General features: G+C 40.7%; 2 protein-coding genes across 2 annotated transcripts in view; one reads left to right on the top strand and one right to left on the bottom strand.

Annotated features, from left to right (window-relative positions):
- LOC139728838 (zinc finger SWIM domain-containing protein 8-like) overlaps positions 1-4,384 on the bottom strand; it is a 68,589-nt gene extending 64,205 nt beyond the window's left edge. Inside the window, exon 1 of the mRNA XM_071639774.1 lies at positions 3,244-4,384. Coding sequence (XP_071495875.1) covers positions 3,244-3,478 — 235 coding nt within the window. The 5' untranslated portion in view covers positions 3,479-4,384. The remainder of the gene's footprint in view (positions 1-3,243) is intronic.
- A 337-nt stretch (positions 4,385-4,721) lies between these two features.
- Positions 4,722-12,548, top strand: LOC139728820 (small ribosomal subunit protein uS11A). Its single transcript, XM_071639756.1, has 5 exons — positions 4,722-4,740; positions 8,118-8,269; positions 9,590-9,751; positions 11,009-11,085; positions 12,387-12,548. The coding sequence occupies exons 2-5, from the start codon at positions 8,121-8,123 to the stop codon at positions 12,452-12,454; spliced, it is 456 nt and encodes a 151-aa protein (XP_071495857.1). The 5' UTR covers positions 4,722-4,740; positions 8,118-8,120; the 3' UTR covers positions 12,455-12,548.
- Positions 12,549-14,895: the final 2,347 nt, after the last annotated feature.

The raw sequence follows: 14,895 nt of genomic DNA, 5'->3' as shown, positions 1-14,895 counted from the left end.
TATGTTGTGGTAGTCGTCTGCCAAACACAAGCGTAGTGTCTGAAATGAAATGTGTATGCTGGTTTATTCTCAATTATCAAAAAGTAGACTAAATTCCATTGGTAATCGATGAACACTCTATTTTCCCCCCTCATACATTGTAGTACAATGCATTTTGTTTGTTATTGCACTGGTCAGATTTGCACTCAACACAAAACACTGGGTAAGCCCCTGTGGAGACTTTAGCTAAAAATATAGTACATGACTGATAGATATTGAAACCATCTCAGTACTGTAAGTGTAATGATACAGAGACAGCAAATAGAGGGAAAAAACTTGGATGTGGGATAGTACAGTTGTAGGTCACTAAAAAAATGGACTTGGTACATGTGTACTTTATCACATACATGTATTAAACAATCGCTTTCTTATATGACATCAAGGATCAAACATTTTGAGAACAAAAAATGTCCAATGTAATGCCAATGACTACCTCTGAAGGATGCCTCTAGAGTATCTGACATTTGGCCTGCAGATGATGCTATATTGATATAATACACTTTTGTATAACGATGTACTTGTAAAATTACACGCAAAGAAGTATACCAACACCACGTCCAGTACAGTTGTGCATTTGTACACACGCACATTGTGTGCTACATCGTGTTCACATGACACTGCCAAGCTGCATAATACGCAGACAATCATATCAACATGACATAATGGGTCCTATTCCTTCAAAATATCTGGGTCAAAGACATTCATGATGAACACATTATCTTTCATGCTTGCCCTGAACAAGTGGTACGCATGTGTATTATAAAAGCATTTTATAGTATCAATGGCTTTTGCCTCACCATTTAGACAAGAGGGAAAAATATCTCATAAATGTCTTAGAAATATTCTAAGCAGATTTGAAATAGTAAAAGTGTTGTTGTGCAGAATTGAATGTGGCTTGACACACTTTGCTAAATACAATGTACATGTAGGGAGTACTTTACATGTGGTTTACAAGTTGTAGATGCCTGTTTTCAACAGAATTATTATTTTTTTATCACTCATCCACCCACAGACAGAGACACACATACACCAGGGAGGTGGGAAGACCACCTCTCTGCTACACTAACACACACAAACACACACACACATACATGCACATGTACATGTACGTACATTGTACATGACGATGCTTTATACCCGAAGATATATCTTCATTTTGAGAAAGTCTCAGGATAAAGATGATACATGTAGATGAGAGGGTAGACAATCCTCTTGAAAAACAACAAAGTTTTTCCAACAAAGCAAGTATTACCATGGAAATGCAATACTGCAGCTACAAGTAGTAAAGGTACGGGATGAGGCATTAAGAAAGCTCCATACTACCAGTAAAGCACAATACTGACAAGCAGTGGCAAGAAAATATAATGGTGTATTCATTGCCGTCATCGGTCTACAGTACATTGTATGTTGTTATGACATTTTCCACTCATATTTTAGTATTTGGACTAGCTGTTTTAAGTTCTAATTCATCATTTTTCACTCATTCCCTATCGATCATCATGCTACTTGTTGTTGGATGTGTGTTGTTTTTGTTGTTGTTTTCATGCATACTGTATAAATATACTACTACTGTACACTGTATAATATAAATTCAATGTGACTCCTTTCCACACTGACCACAGACTATCAGCTCACGCCTACACGCTTGTCTGTGTTGCTATATTCTGGCCAGCCCAGCTCATACACGTGTACGTACAATGTACAGTACTGTATGTCGAGAGCAGTTTCTCCACAAAGCGGGCTATCATTGGTTCGTAAAGATAACTGCCTATACGTGTAGCTATAGGTAACTCAATACTCGAATGGGACGGCTGACACTAGAGAGAAAGCCTTCCTTGTCTAGACATGACTGAAGAGACAATTTTGATGTCCTCTCGGAAATGCAGTTGTTAGCCTCTTACCAGACAGACAAGGAATGTCATACAATCTACTTTGTGGGAGAATCTACTCCAGACAAGAAGTATGCTAAAAGCAAAAACAAAAACAAAAGAGAGAGAGAACACTTTGCGCACACCCAGTCATGTCGATGTGAAAGTTCTGATTACTTGAATGTTTGCAGATCACAAAACATGTCATCTGAAATTTGGCTTTTAGTGCCCAACAACAGCAGTTTTGCTCACTTTGCTACCTTTTGTATAGCATTGTTCCCTCTATGTTGCTAAATTCAAATTGTATATTTGCCATACACACAGAGACTGGTCACTAGTAATTAGTTTAGGCATACTCGTGAAATAGGCCCCACCACTGCGTATCCGTATAAATACTACGGCGGCTCGCTGTTTATACTCGTGAATTCAGCCCCACCGTGTGGCGTTCATCGGTAGATAAGCACGGCGGTGGGGCTTTCTTCCACAGTATAATACTCGTGAATACGGCCCCACCAAACGGGGTTTACGCGAGATACATACGGCGGTGGGGCCGATTTCCACAGCATAGCATCGCACGGGTGCACGCGCACTGCGGTGGGGCCTATTTCACGATTTTGCCTTAGTTTCCTTCTTGTGATACAATGTAGCATTCCTTTTTTTATTTTGGCTGATATGTAAGGAGACAGAAAGATGGTCCCATCGCTCATGAAACAACGTCACCCCAAGTTACGTTGTATACACGACTGGGACAAGCAAGAATAAGCTATTCTGGGAGTGTTACCCATGTGTGGCATGCTCATGACATGAACGTCAGTACATGAGATTACAACACTGAGCAACAAAGGAATTATGATGTCCATTTCTCTTGAACAGAGAGCATACACCGTGTGTGTTTGTTTACAAATTTGTTTTTCAATGTGATGTGCATGACATTCTATAGAGTACAAACACAAGCTTGTGTGATCATAACATGTGATGTCAAAGGTAACTTAGCGATATGCAAAGGAAGCAAAAAACACACACAAAGAATCTTCAAAAATGTGTATACCATGAGGTAAGTCTGGTAGTGGTAAATTTTCATGAGAGCAGCATTCTATTCCCAAATGTAATTGTAAACTATACTGCAGCTATGGCCCATGGCAAGGACAGAGTTACTTGGGACTAAATCTGAAGCCATTTAACAAAATACAAACTGAAATTTACTCAATCAATCTTTTGTTCAAGTTTTACACTGTGAGTCAGTCAAGAAAAATGAATTGTAATTTACAGATACCATGAGCAAAGGTGAATTGTCTCAAAATAACCAATAGCACAAATAAAAAATGTAAACGCATACCTTCTTCAGTGATGGTAGACGAACTGCCAGACGATGGGGTCACTGACGACAGCCGATCTCCTCCACTTCCACCTCCTCCTGAGCCATTGCTGGTTTTCTTCCATCCCCGCCAGTTGTTGTTGCAGACACTCTCAGCCTCACTCACCCACGAACACAGGGAATCCTCTTCAAAGCGATCACTATCCTCAAATGAAAACTGGTCTCCTTGGTCATCCCAATCATATATAAAATCCATTATTTCAACTTATTCTTGTAGTTCCGCTCAGGAAACTGGCACGGAAGCAATCCTTGCTGCAGACAAGACTTCTACTTTCAGTTTTTGATCCTGTAAACAAAATGAATTGCACCGTGTACGTACTAGGCCTACATGTGGTGGCTTGCAGCAGATCTGTGCAGAGCTTTGTTGGTCTCTTGGTGAACACAAATAAATGACATGATTCACAGATTGGAACCCATTTACCAAAAACTACATCAAGTTTTGTTTTCAATTGTGCTTACTACTAGCCAGGCCCACGAAGGAAGATGGATTCCCTCACGATTGGAGTCTCTCTCTCTCTTTCTGCTGGTGCTACTCTTACAGTGTGTGCCTCCACAACGGGAACTTCAGAATCAAAACACAAGAAACTAGGCCACTCGATCACATCAGATTTACAATCAAAACGCTTATCTAAACCCTCCTACAAAGATATAAATCCACCAGAATTAAATCCAGTTTCATTTGTTTCCCGCAAAGCAGGGTAGCAATGCAAGTTGTGCTGCAAATGGGGTGGATGATGAGTTGACCAGCCTCTACATCACGTATTCGCCGTTTGCATGGACAGAGCTAGAGCAGCTAGCAGTGCCGATCAGATCCCTTTGTCAGTCAGCTCAGGTCACCGCAGCCCAGCATCCTGCCTCTCATCGAACAAAAAGGAGTGTTCGGATTTCACTCGTGCCACTAGCTGCGAATAAAAACTGTCATATTTTCGCACTGAATATATCACATTCTACCCCTACCTGGCCATATAGCCCCAAGATGCCTGTAGTGTTTTAGATCGGCGAGAGCAAAATACTATTTTCGGCAGTTCATCCACTTCGCGATACACAAGAGCAAGACCTTCGTGTATGGTAAGTCGCCTACTACACTACTACACAGTGATCACAGCTGTTCAACGTGAAAATAAACACAACTCCACACTACTCTGGCTGTTCGGTACCGTAGTACTGGTTGATATGCCGTACGTACACACAACCACGACGAGCGAGTACGGAATGAATCGGTAGTTCGGAATTGTTCGCCGATTCTCGGAAAGAGTAAATTGTGCAGCGTGATGAAATATTGAATTATACATACAACCAATTTTTTTCATGCAAAAATGTTCTCTTGCATCAAATTATGATTAGTAAGTAATTTAAGTTTATTAATTGTTAAATAGTTATCTTTATTAGTCAATATTCATTTATCTGTACTAGCATACGCAGTTGGTCTTTTTGATCCGTGAGTGCTGCTGTATCAGAGTAATAATATGTTTTATTGCATGAAATCCCTCTAAATCGACGTATTACCTACAAATATTCGCACTGTGGCCAAATCTAGCATAATATGTCAATATATTCTAAATATACATGTGGATTTGTGTAATATACGTATCGAAACTTTGCTGTAAAATGTGTTTGAATGTTCGATACAACTCTTGCGATACCCATATGTATGTGGTAGTTCAACCTTTTGCAAGCGATCAGACAGTGCACACAGTGCATGTGTAGCTGTACTGCATAACGTACATGTACGTAACTTACTGTGCTGGTGGTGCTACTCAAATAGCCAATAATTTATATAGACCTCTAGAGGCTCTAATATGGGGTAGGCCTAGCCTAGGCCCTTACGTCTACTGATCTTCACTAATCAGTCCACATGTTGCCAGACTAAAGTTTGAGATCTCGAAAACCGGTTGAAGAGTGGGCTGTGAATAAAAACAACCCACACACACACACAAAAAAAAAAAAAAGGCAGTGTAGACTTGTATACAAGATTACAACCACACGCGTGTGTCTTTACCATCCAGCCACACGAGTGTGGTTGTAGCCATGGCCAGAGTCGCTGGATACAGCCACACTCGTGTGTACATTTGTAAATGTACAGTGTAATTTACTACATACATTGTACACTTGTATCCACGCACGGAGAAGCTGCTGATCGCTGTGCGTGTCAAGCCACACGAGTGTGGTTGTAGCCATGGCCAGAGTCGCTAGATACAGCCACACTCGTGTGTACATTTGTAAATGTACAGTGTAATTTACTACATACACTTGTATCCACGCACGGAGAAGCTGATCGCTGTGCGTGTCAAGCACCACACAACCAGCTCACTGAGCTTGCTCGCAAAGCAATGAAAGTAACCTCATTTTCATACCTTCTAATATTGTTTTCTTACAAATATTTTTTTCTTTTGCTCGGTTCTTATCGTGTTTGCTTGATACGGTGGGTTTGGAATAAATAGCAAAGTTACAACTGCTGCTAAATTGGGGGACTTCAGATTGACATCGCTAGACTGTAGGCCCTACATCGTGACTTCGGGTGCTAGCGGTCACTCAGCACAGCTGCAGCAGCAGCCGCGCATAGCCATCGCAGTTGTGCCGCCGCCCGCCTGCCCCAGCAGGGACCCGGGGCGCCGGCTGCCTGTGTACGCTAGGTGCGTGATTTGCAAGCTACTGTACCCGAACGAACTAAGGTGTAAGGCGAAGTCTCAATAACGACGTGATGCATGATCAATCGTAAATCAAAGTGCAAAATCAATTGTAACTTTGCTTTTGATTTTTAAATTCATCTTATCAAATGGAGAAAATGAGAATAAAGTTTAAAATGAAAAAGTAAATTTATCTAAATGGTGAGATAAATTAATCTAGGAGGTAGGTTCATCGCTTTGCGGTGGTACATGGCGTGTTGATGTGGCCACACACAGCGTGTTCCCCGCTATGCAATAAAGCTTTTCCGTGTGTGTGGATATGTAAGTTGTTACATGTACATTACACACGAGTGTGGCTGTATCCAGCTACTCGGGCCATGGCTACAACCACACTCGTGTGGCTGGATGGTAAAGACACACGCGTGTGGTTGTATACACTGCCAAAAAAAAAAAAAAAAATGATAGGGCTAGATAAGAACATTGAAGTCGATGAAGAAGTGCAATTTAAATTTAATTTAGATCTAGTCTAGATCGAGATCGGCAGTGCTCGTACTGGGGAGCAGGCCTCGTGAGCGGGTTTCCCGGACTGAAATAGCGACAGGGCTGTACGGGCACGACCCACAACAGAAAGAGAGCTCAGCGATCGCTTTACGATCGCTTTGAGTTTTGATACTTGACTTTATTTTTTTGTCACCTCAAACTCATAATAAATGTAATCTTCATTAATGACACTACATAGCTATGTTATCGATATTGACATACACATTTCACAACTTACCGAAAATGAAGATTAGATCTAGAAAACTTATATACAGAATTTGCTAACGGTACATCTGATAATCGGAGAGTTTACGTGATCGGACCGTGCGTGCTGCTACCAAAGAGGGCACTCACGCAGTAGATATAGATCGCTGCACTTCCAGCCAGTGTCGTATAACTACGACACTACTTCCAGCCACGCATGCGCACGCATAATTTGCATTTGCTGAGTGGTCAGCGCGCCATTTTGAATTCTGCAATGATGAACCCCGACAGTCGGGGATTGCGCTAGAAAGTGCCATTTTTTTTGTTCAGTGGACTTATCGCGAGGGCTCTCTATGGACTTACGTAACTTCTGTAATATAAGCATGCACTTTACGTGAGTAACATACAAATATATATTAGTAATGTATAAATTGTTTTAAGTTTTGTAGTTGTGTTGTGGTTCCCCACTTTGATGGCGAGGCCCGGTCTGTCTGACGCTGTGCTGCGCACATGGTTGTATACACTGCCCAAGTAAAATGGCTAAAGAAAAGCCCCGACATGAAGCGTGTTCGGCTGCCGATGTAAGGATTTGGTGTCTCTTACGTAATTTACTGGTTTTGCCCATGAAATTCAACATCAAAATTTAATTTATTTTAAATTTGAGTAGACTCTACATAGGTTCTGCAGCTGTAGAATATCTACTACTATTGGCACCCACACCAAGGTTCGACCTCCTGTGCCATTTTTTGACCATGTGCAAAAATATTTCTACATGTAGCAGGCAGGCGGTCAAAGTTTGGACGGCGTTGTGGTCAAATTATGGGCGGCTAGCGGTCAAATTATTGATGCTTGCATTAAAGCAAGCTGCCCTTAATTCGACCATAATGCCACCCAAAAATTTGATCACCGACTACATAGGAAACCTATGGCCATGCATTTGCGCACGATCAAATTTTGGCACTGTAGGTGTTGGTGTTGGGGTTTTTTAGTTCAATTGTTGACAACTTGTGCTGTGCAAAATTTGGTTCCACCAATAGTCCCTTTCTGTCAAAAATGATTTTTCTTCATTTGATCCATCATAAACCAGTCCATAGTAAGATAACTGATGCACTTGACTGATTTGGAACCTGTGCGCAGATATTCGCACAGATTCCAAATCATTGTTGTTATAATACATCTCAACTTTCACTACCATAATCCTCGTGCTCCTGATTCTGAAATCTCAACCATGAGGCAGAGGCTCTTTGTGTGACAGGCTGGGCTAGAGTTTGTCCTTGAAATTCTCGTGCTGTGATGAATTGGGGAATAATACGCTAAAAGGCTAGGCTGGGAGTGCTTGACTGGTAAATCATTGGGTTTTAGTGGAATGATTAGGATATTGCTGTAGAAGTAGCCGTTGTGCAATTTTGACATCGTGTGACATTCTCAGTAATATGATTTGTGCGCATGTTTTCATATACACAGATCATGGCTCCCCGCAGAGGCAAGGTACAGAAGCAAGAGGTGCAGGTCAACCTTGGCCCGCAGGTCCCAGAGGGTGAAAACGTCTTTGGCGTGGCTCACATCTTCGCCTCTTTCAATGACACTTTTGTCCATGTCACTGATTTGTCTGGCAGGTAAACAAAGGGCAAACACTGGGGTGATCTCTGCTCATTGCAAGCTAGCAGCCCACAGTGCTTCTAATGCTACCAAAGCCAATGTATAAAGTGTGATATTGAGCAGTTACAAAGCATACATTAAAAAGATTTAAAAAAGAATGAAATGGAGAAACAGCTGAAAAGGAAGAGAAATTTACTAGGCTATAGAGATTTGCAAATATACAAAAACAAATCAAAAATAGATGCACCTACACCTGTAAGGTTTTATGTGTGTGAATGTTTCTGCAACAGAATTCATGTGGTTTTGATATAAGGAATTTTATGTTACTCTATTTAGTGTGAAATAAAAATCCCCCTAAAAATTGATAAAGCAATAAAGAAACCTTGTAGAGGTGTAAAACAATTGACTTTGCATACTTTATCAAGTACCATGTAATGTAAAGCTTTATCTTAAAGGTGCATAGTCCCGATAGTGTAGAGGGCGTTGTTGATGATACTGCCGATCACCGTTAGCATTGATACGAAGATTACCGAAGTTGGGCTGTCATCAAGAGTAAAGTGCGTAGGTGTTGCTAAGTAACGTTGCCTTCGTTGTCTTCTCTGCGCATCGCACAGTCTGTAGTAATGCCAGGGTGTGTGCATATGTGCTTCTTATTATGACATCACAAAAGACGTTTGCTGAAGCTGTCATCCCTCTCAGCCGAATCATGAGCCGAACTGTGATCGGACCACTGACTACAGTGAATCGGACTTCTTCGGACTCGGGGAAGTGGGCCACAGCATAAGCGCTAAAGAGGAGTTGATAGCGTAGGTTTCTATAAGAAACTTGCGCTGTGCGCCCGCGTACGCATTTGACTAAAACACCGGGACCATGCACCTTCAAGATTGCAAGCTGATTTGACCTACAATGAGAGTGGCTTAAATGCAACGTTATGGAATATATCTTCATTTTATTCCTTTGCTGATCTGACTGACTATTATAGGTCCCCCCGTTTGTGTTGTCTCAAAAAAAAAAAGATAAAATAACTTTGAGGGAAGAAGATGGAAAGAAAATTGCCATTATTACCACAAACACATGTTTTGGGGGATCACTGGGGGAAGACTGCTTCAGCTGCTCATGCCAGCAAGGTGATACTGTAAATATTCATTCAGTCAAACTTGGAGGGGTGTGCTATCTGAGGGAAAGATGATTAACCTTGGGTCAAGAACTGCGAAGAATAATCATCTTTACCATTGTAAACACATTTTTGTAATCACTTGGCTTAAAGGCCACGCTTTCTACCGTGGGAGTGAGGTGAGAGCTCACAGTATATGTGTCTTTTGTATTCACCTGTCCAGGGAAACTATCGCCAGGGTGACCGGAGGCATGAAGGTGAAGGCTGACCGTGACGAGGCCTCCCCGTACGCTGCCATGTTGGCTGCCCAGGATGTTGCGGTGCGCTGCAAGGAGCTCGGCATCACTGCCCTGCACATCAAGCTCAGGGCCACAGGAGGAAACAAGTGCGTTCAAAATTGCAGTGCCCTCTTCTCACAAACATATTCTTTGCCCTTTTCAGATAGGATATATAGATCCCTCTTCTGCTGTCGCATGCACAGGTACCCACAAATGAAAGGTGGCGTTATGAATTAAAGGCCTAGTGAAATCTGAGCTTTTAGTTTTATTTGAGTATCACATCTGATAAATTTTGTCATCTTGGTGTTGTATTGATGATGGTTAACTGACCAGTGTCTTGAGTGTTCTGTATGTATGTATACATATATATCTCCACAGGTTCACTTGTAGCCTTTTATAGTAATATTACTTGCAAAATTTGTTTCTGGGTTTTGTTTGTTGTGTTTTGTTTTTGTTTTTTGTTTGTTTGTTTGTTTGTTGTTGTTGTTTTTTTTTTTTGGGGGGGGGGAGTTGGGATATGTAGCCAGTAATCCTATGTACAGTTCACAACACAAATTAGATATGCCATAGTGACGTTTTCATGAAAAACTACAATTTGTTACTCTCAATATAAACAGAGACTTTGACAGTTTGACAAGATTTACTTGTGCAGTCAAACCCTCAACTTAATTAAAGTGACCAAATCCTCATATTTTGTAGGTTTCAGGCTGTTATGTCTGCAGTTACCATATCGGGGTAATATAATGGTTCATATCTGCCTAATATTTCCAAACCAAAGTTATGTAATATCTGTACTATTACAATTGGATTAAAATGTTTGCAATGAGATTGGCCATGACATGTTATTTCAACATTGAAGGCAATTGCACTCTGTCGCTAGGCACAACAATATCCAACAGTTTAACTCGCTGTAACCATGCTGATGCATAGCTGTATAAAATTGAAACTGCCTTTTTAAGGTCTTTGACTGCTTAAAACATTGTACAGTCATCATGAATATTATACCATTTTGTTGTATTCTGTCTTGTCAGTTCAAGATTAAATGAGCCCCATCTTTTTAGGCAATGTCACCCCCCCCCCCCCACACACACACACACAACACACACACACACATACATGATAACTTCTAGAGTGTTTTTACTACTGTAAGCATGGTAACTTGGTGTTAAGATAAACTTGCAGTGACAGTAAATGAATGAACTAGCTTGTTACCAGGTAAACACAGTTCATGTGTAAGTACAATGTATAGTATGCATGGGGATAATGTTGTGGGGGAGGTGAGAAGGAGGGTATAAAGGCAACTAGATGTATGGAAAGTGGCCACAAGCTTGTAATGTGCTTTGTCTGCAACTCACTCTCCACAGGACTAAGACCCCTGGACCTGGTGCCCAATCTGCTCTGCGTGCTCTTGCCCGCTCCGGCATGAAGATCGGCCGCATCGGTGAGTTCTGAAGCCCTCTTCCACATATGAACTCATTCAACATTCAAGTTCATGAAATTCTTCCATCGAGATATTGTCATTTTAACTGATAGACAAAGTGCCCTACATTGATGTAAATAAGCACTGAATTGATCAGTGTTTTAGTAGTAGCCATGATAAAAGAAATCATGGGCATACATACTCTAGCAGGATTCGGACCTACGACCTCCTGATCTCCAGACAGGCGTCATCTCCACTAGACCACCAAGCTTCAGCCTGACTGCAAGTGTTGGTTCTAATCCTTATAGCATGCAGCGGGTACTGCGTAATTATTCAAATTCATGAAATTCTTCCGTCAAGATGTTTCCATTGCAACGTAGGTTCGAATCCTGCTCGAGTGGGTACACCCATGATTTCTTTTATCATGGCTACTACTGAAACGCTGATCAATTCAGTGCTTATTCAAATTCATTAAATTCTTCCGTCAAGATGTTTCCATTGCAACGTAGGTTGGAATCCTGCTCGAGTACGTACACCCATGATTTCTTTTATCATGGCTGCTACTAAAACACTGATCAATTCAGTGTTATTTATGTCAATGTAGGGCAATTTGTCAATCAGTTGCAATCATTAAACATGCTGAAACAACCTTTTTAAAAATTGTGACAAGATCAAAGGGCAGATTATCAATATACTCAGTGTTGTCATGTAGACTTCTGTGTGGAAAAACTTTCTGTTGATTTTAATGGGCTGTTATTGTACTGACCAGTGTTACATGGGCATACTGTGTAAGCTGTTAATTTTTGATATCCACAAATTTTGTGAATCACTGTTGGACTGCAAATTTGACAGGGGCAAAAATATCTCGAACTGACAGGTATTAGTGCTTTTATAGTAGCCTCGGTGTCAAAATCTCAAAAATAACATCTTGTGAAAATATCTGTGACCTCATTCGCAAAAGTTATAAAATATACGCGAAAATAACAGCTTACGCAGTACAAGTTGCTAAATTATTGCACAAGTTGTCAGTAAATCGTCAAATAAGGTGTTTCAAGAGAATCTTTAATGATGTACACGTTTGAAGTAATGATTTTGAATTCTTATGCCTCCAAGAAGTGCAAGAAGCATTGCACATGTGTAATTTCGGTTGATGGTCAGTGGGTCCATCTATACCACTTTTGCTGGAAGTCGAGAATTATTGTGATTTATTCCCTGTACACAGACTTTCCAGTCGATTTATAGCACCATGAGCATCTCTGTAACCAATTTCTGCATTGCTTTGTCTCTCACTGTTTCTCCCTTTCTCTGTCTTGCACGTACAGAGGACGTCACCCCAATCCCATCAGACAGCACTCGCAGAAAGGGAGGACGACGCGGTCGTCGTCTGTAGACTCGCCCTCCAGCCACTTACTGTAAAAATTTGTTGTGTGTATGATTGCATCTCAGAATAAAGAACCCTGAGAGGAAAAAAATAAATAAACGTGCATTGAGTAGAGTCCAGTTGTTTTATTTGTGTCGTAAGATGTACTCTGAATGAGGGTATCCTGCCAATTTGTTGTGGATTGTGCTGCCAGAGATTAATCTTAGGTGGAGTATGGTAATCGTAGGAATGGCCTGTGCTATCATTTTTTTTTTCTTATGTTGATTTAAGTATTTGATGACGGATTCAGAAGTGAATGGAAGTCTACGTACAGGGGACTCCTGTTACAACGAATGCTCCTATGACAAAGTTTTATTACAACAAATTAAAAATTTAGGTCCGCAAATTATGACATGCATATTTTATTTGCTCAGTTGTAACAAAATGTAGATGTAATGAAAGAACACTGCCAGTTCAGAGAACTTTGTTATAACAGGAGTCACCTGTAAAAAGGTATGGTGTGGGAGAACTACAGTGTATTATATAAGAGGTGAGGATTCATAATGTACATTGTATCTTGTATATGAGATGTTCAATTATCCAAATTATGTAAAAATAATGGGTAAATTTGTAGCACAGATAAAAAGCATGAACTTGCTTGGGCAATGATACAGTCAGCTCTGCGCAAGTTAAATCTGGGATGGGAGATTAAGCTTGACTCGCCAAAATTCAATTTAATGTGACATTATTCATTGTATTTAAATTGTCCTTTTGTAATTGAAACCTGGAAATTGATTTTTCAATCTAGGCAAAATTGGACTTGTACAGCTTCAACATAATTTATACAGATACGACTCCTCATCTCGTGTTCTTGATGTAGTCTTCATGCTTATGCTTGTACCAGCTTGAGTGAGATTGATTGTTGAATACATGTACATGTATATGTAAATGACGAAAATGCCATCTCATAATCCACCCAGTATTCAGCCCTCTAGCACCTAGAGGTTTCTTGAAATGTCAACCTCTACCAACTGAAGGAAAGTACTGAATAATACTGTACACTAGTTTGCTTATGTAAAGGCAACTTGATTGATGTTTTTAATGGAGAATATGTGAATATTGTAGGGTCAGATGACTGGGCTGATATGAACCAGGCTAAAAGCGTGAACATTTTCACACACTGCACCCCATGCATACCAGGATGGCACTGTGCTCTTCAGTGAGTTAAAGGAGATTTGGAGAAGAACAGCCATGTGCAGTTCAGGGACCGTTTCATGAAACTTTTCGTCGGTGATTTACACCGACAACTGTTAAAAGCTACTGAAATCCTTGCGTCTGATTGGCTGATAGCAAATTTGTCGGTGCAAGCTGGATATTTGCTACAATGCTGTAACCTCAACTACTGGGTACATCCGCTAACAAAATATGATGTACATGTATTTGAAGCATTCACTTGATTGTGCGCACCTTAAGGACGTTCCTCAGTTAAAGTGAAATCCATGTCATTTTCTTGAAACTTTCCATACCGTAACTTTGACCCACCCGAAGCCCAAATATGTAAATAAAACCATAGGTTAATGTGCTTGTTTTTCTTCTACGGGCCTTTGAAGAATATGACTAATCTGCCGTCCTGTACCAAAATGATAGCGTTACATGATCAAGACCATAATTGGCAACAACATCTGCAATGACAAACGTAAATCCCCATAATTCTTTCAAAATCCACGTTATTTTCTCAAAATTTGCAAGAATTGCAGAAAAGGGTACCCAAAACGAGGATAAGGTTTTAAAGTTAGGGTTTACACTTTCATTCTTCTGCAGGCAGCGCCCTCACGCGGCATAAAACACCGAAATCTCTCAAATCCTTCTCATCGACGTTTTCTGTTCATAGGGGTGAGCAAAAGGACAACGTTCATAAAACTTATGCTGTACATTCAAAACCCATGTCAATTTCACGAAACTTTACCAAAATGTAGACAGAGGCTTACTTATTCCAGAAAAACAATCAAAAGTGGGGGTTCATGTGCTCGTTTTTGTGCTAGCAGCGCCCCTATGCGACATATATCATCGTAAGTCCCCAAAATCTGGTCAGGAACCTATGCAGGGATGCCCTGACAGGGTGGGTTCATAAAACTTATGCTGTACATTCAAAACCCATGTCAAATTCATGAAAATTGACCAAATTGTAGAAATAGGTTCACTAATACCAGAAAAACAATCAAAAGTGGGGGTTCATGTGCTCGTTTTTGTGCTAGCAGCGCCCCCATTCGACATATACTCTAGTACGACCCCAAAATCTGGTCAGGAACCTACGCATGGACGCCCTGGCAGGGTGGGTTCATAAATCTCATGCTGTACATTCAAAACCCATGTCATTTTCACGAAACTGCACCAAATTGTAGAAAAAGGCTTACTTATTCCAGAAAAACCATGAAAAGTGGGGGTTCATGTGCTCGTTTTTGTGCTAGCAG

The sequence above is a fragment of the Diadema antillarum genome, unplaced genomic scaffold (assembly GCF_040938485.1).
Source record: "Diadema antillarum isolate AM-2024a unplaced genomic scaffold, OU_Dant_1.0 seq00000203_RagTag, whole genome shotgun sequence".
In the NCBI taxonomy this organism is placed as follows: Eukaryota; Metazoa; Echinodermata; class Echinoidea; order Diadematoida; family Diadematidae; genus Diadema; species Diadema antillarum.
Note: the sequence above shows the minus strand (reverse complement) of the source record. Positions and strands in the feature narration are given on the sequence as shown.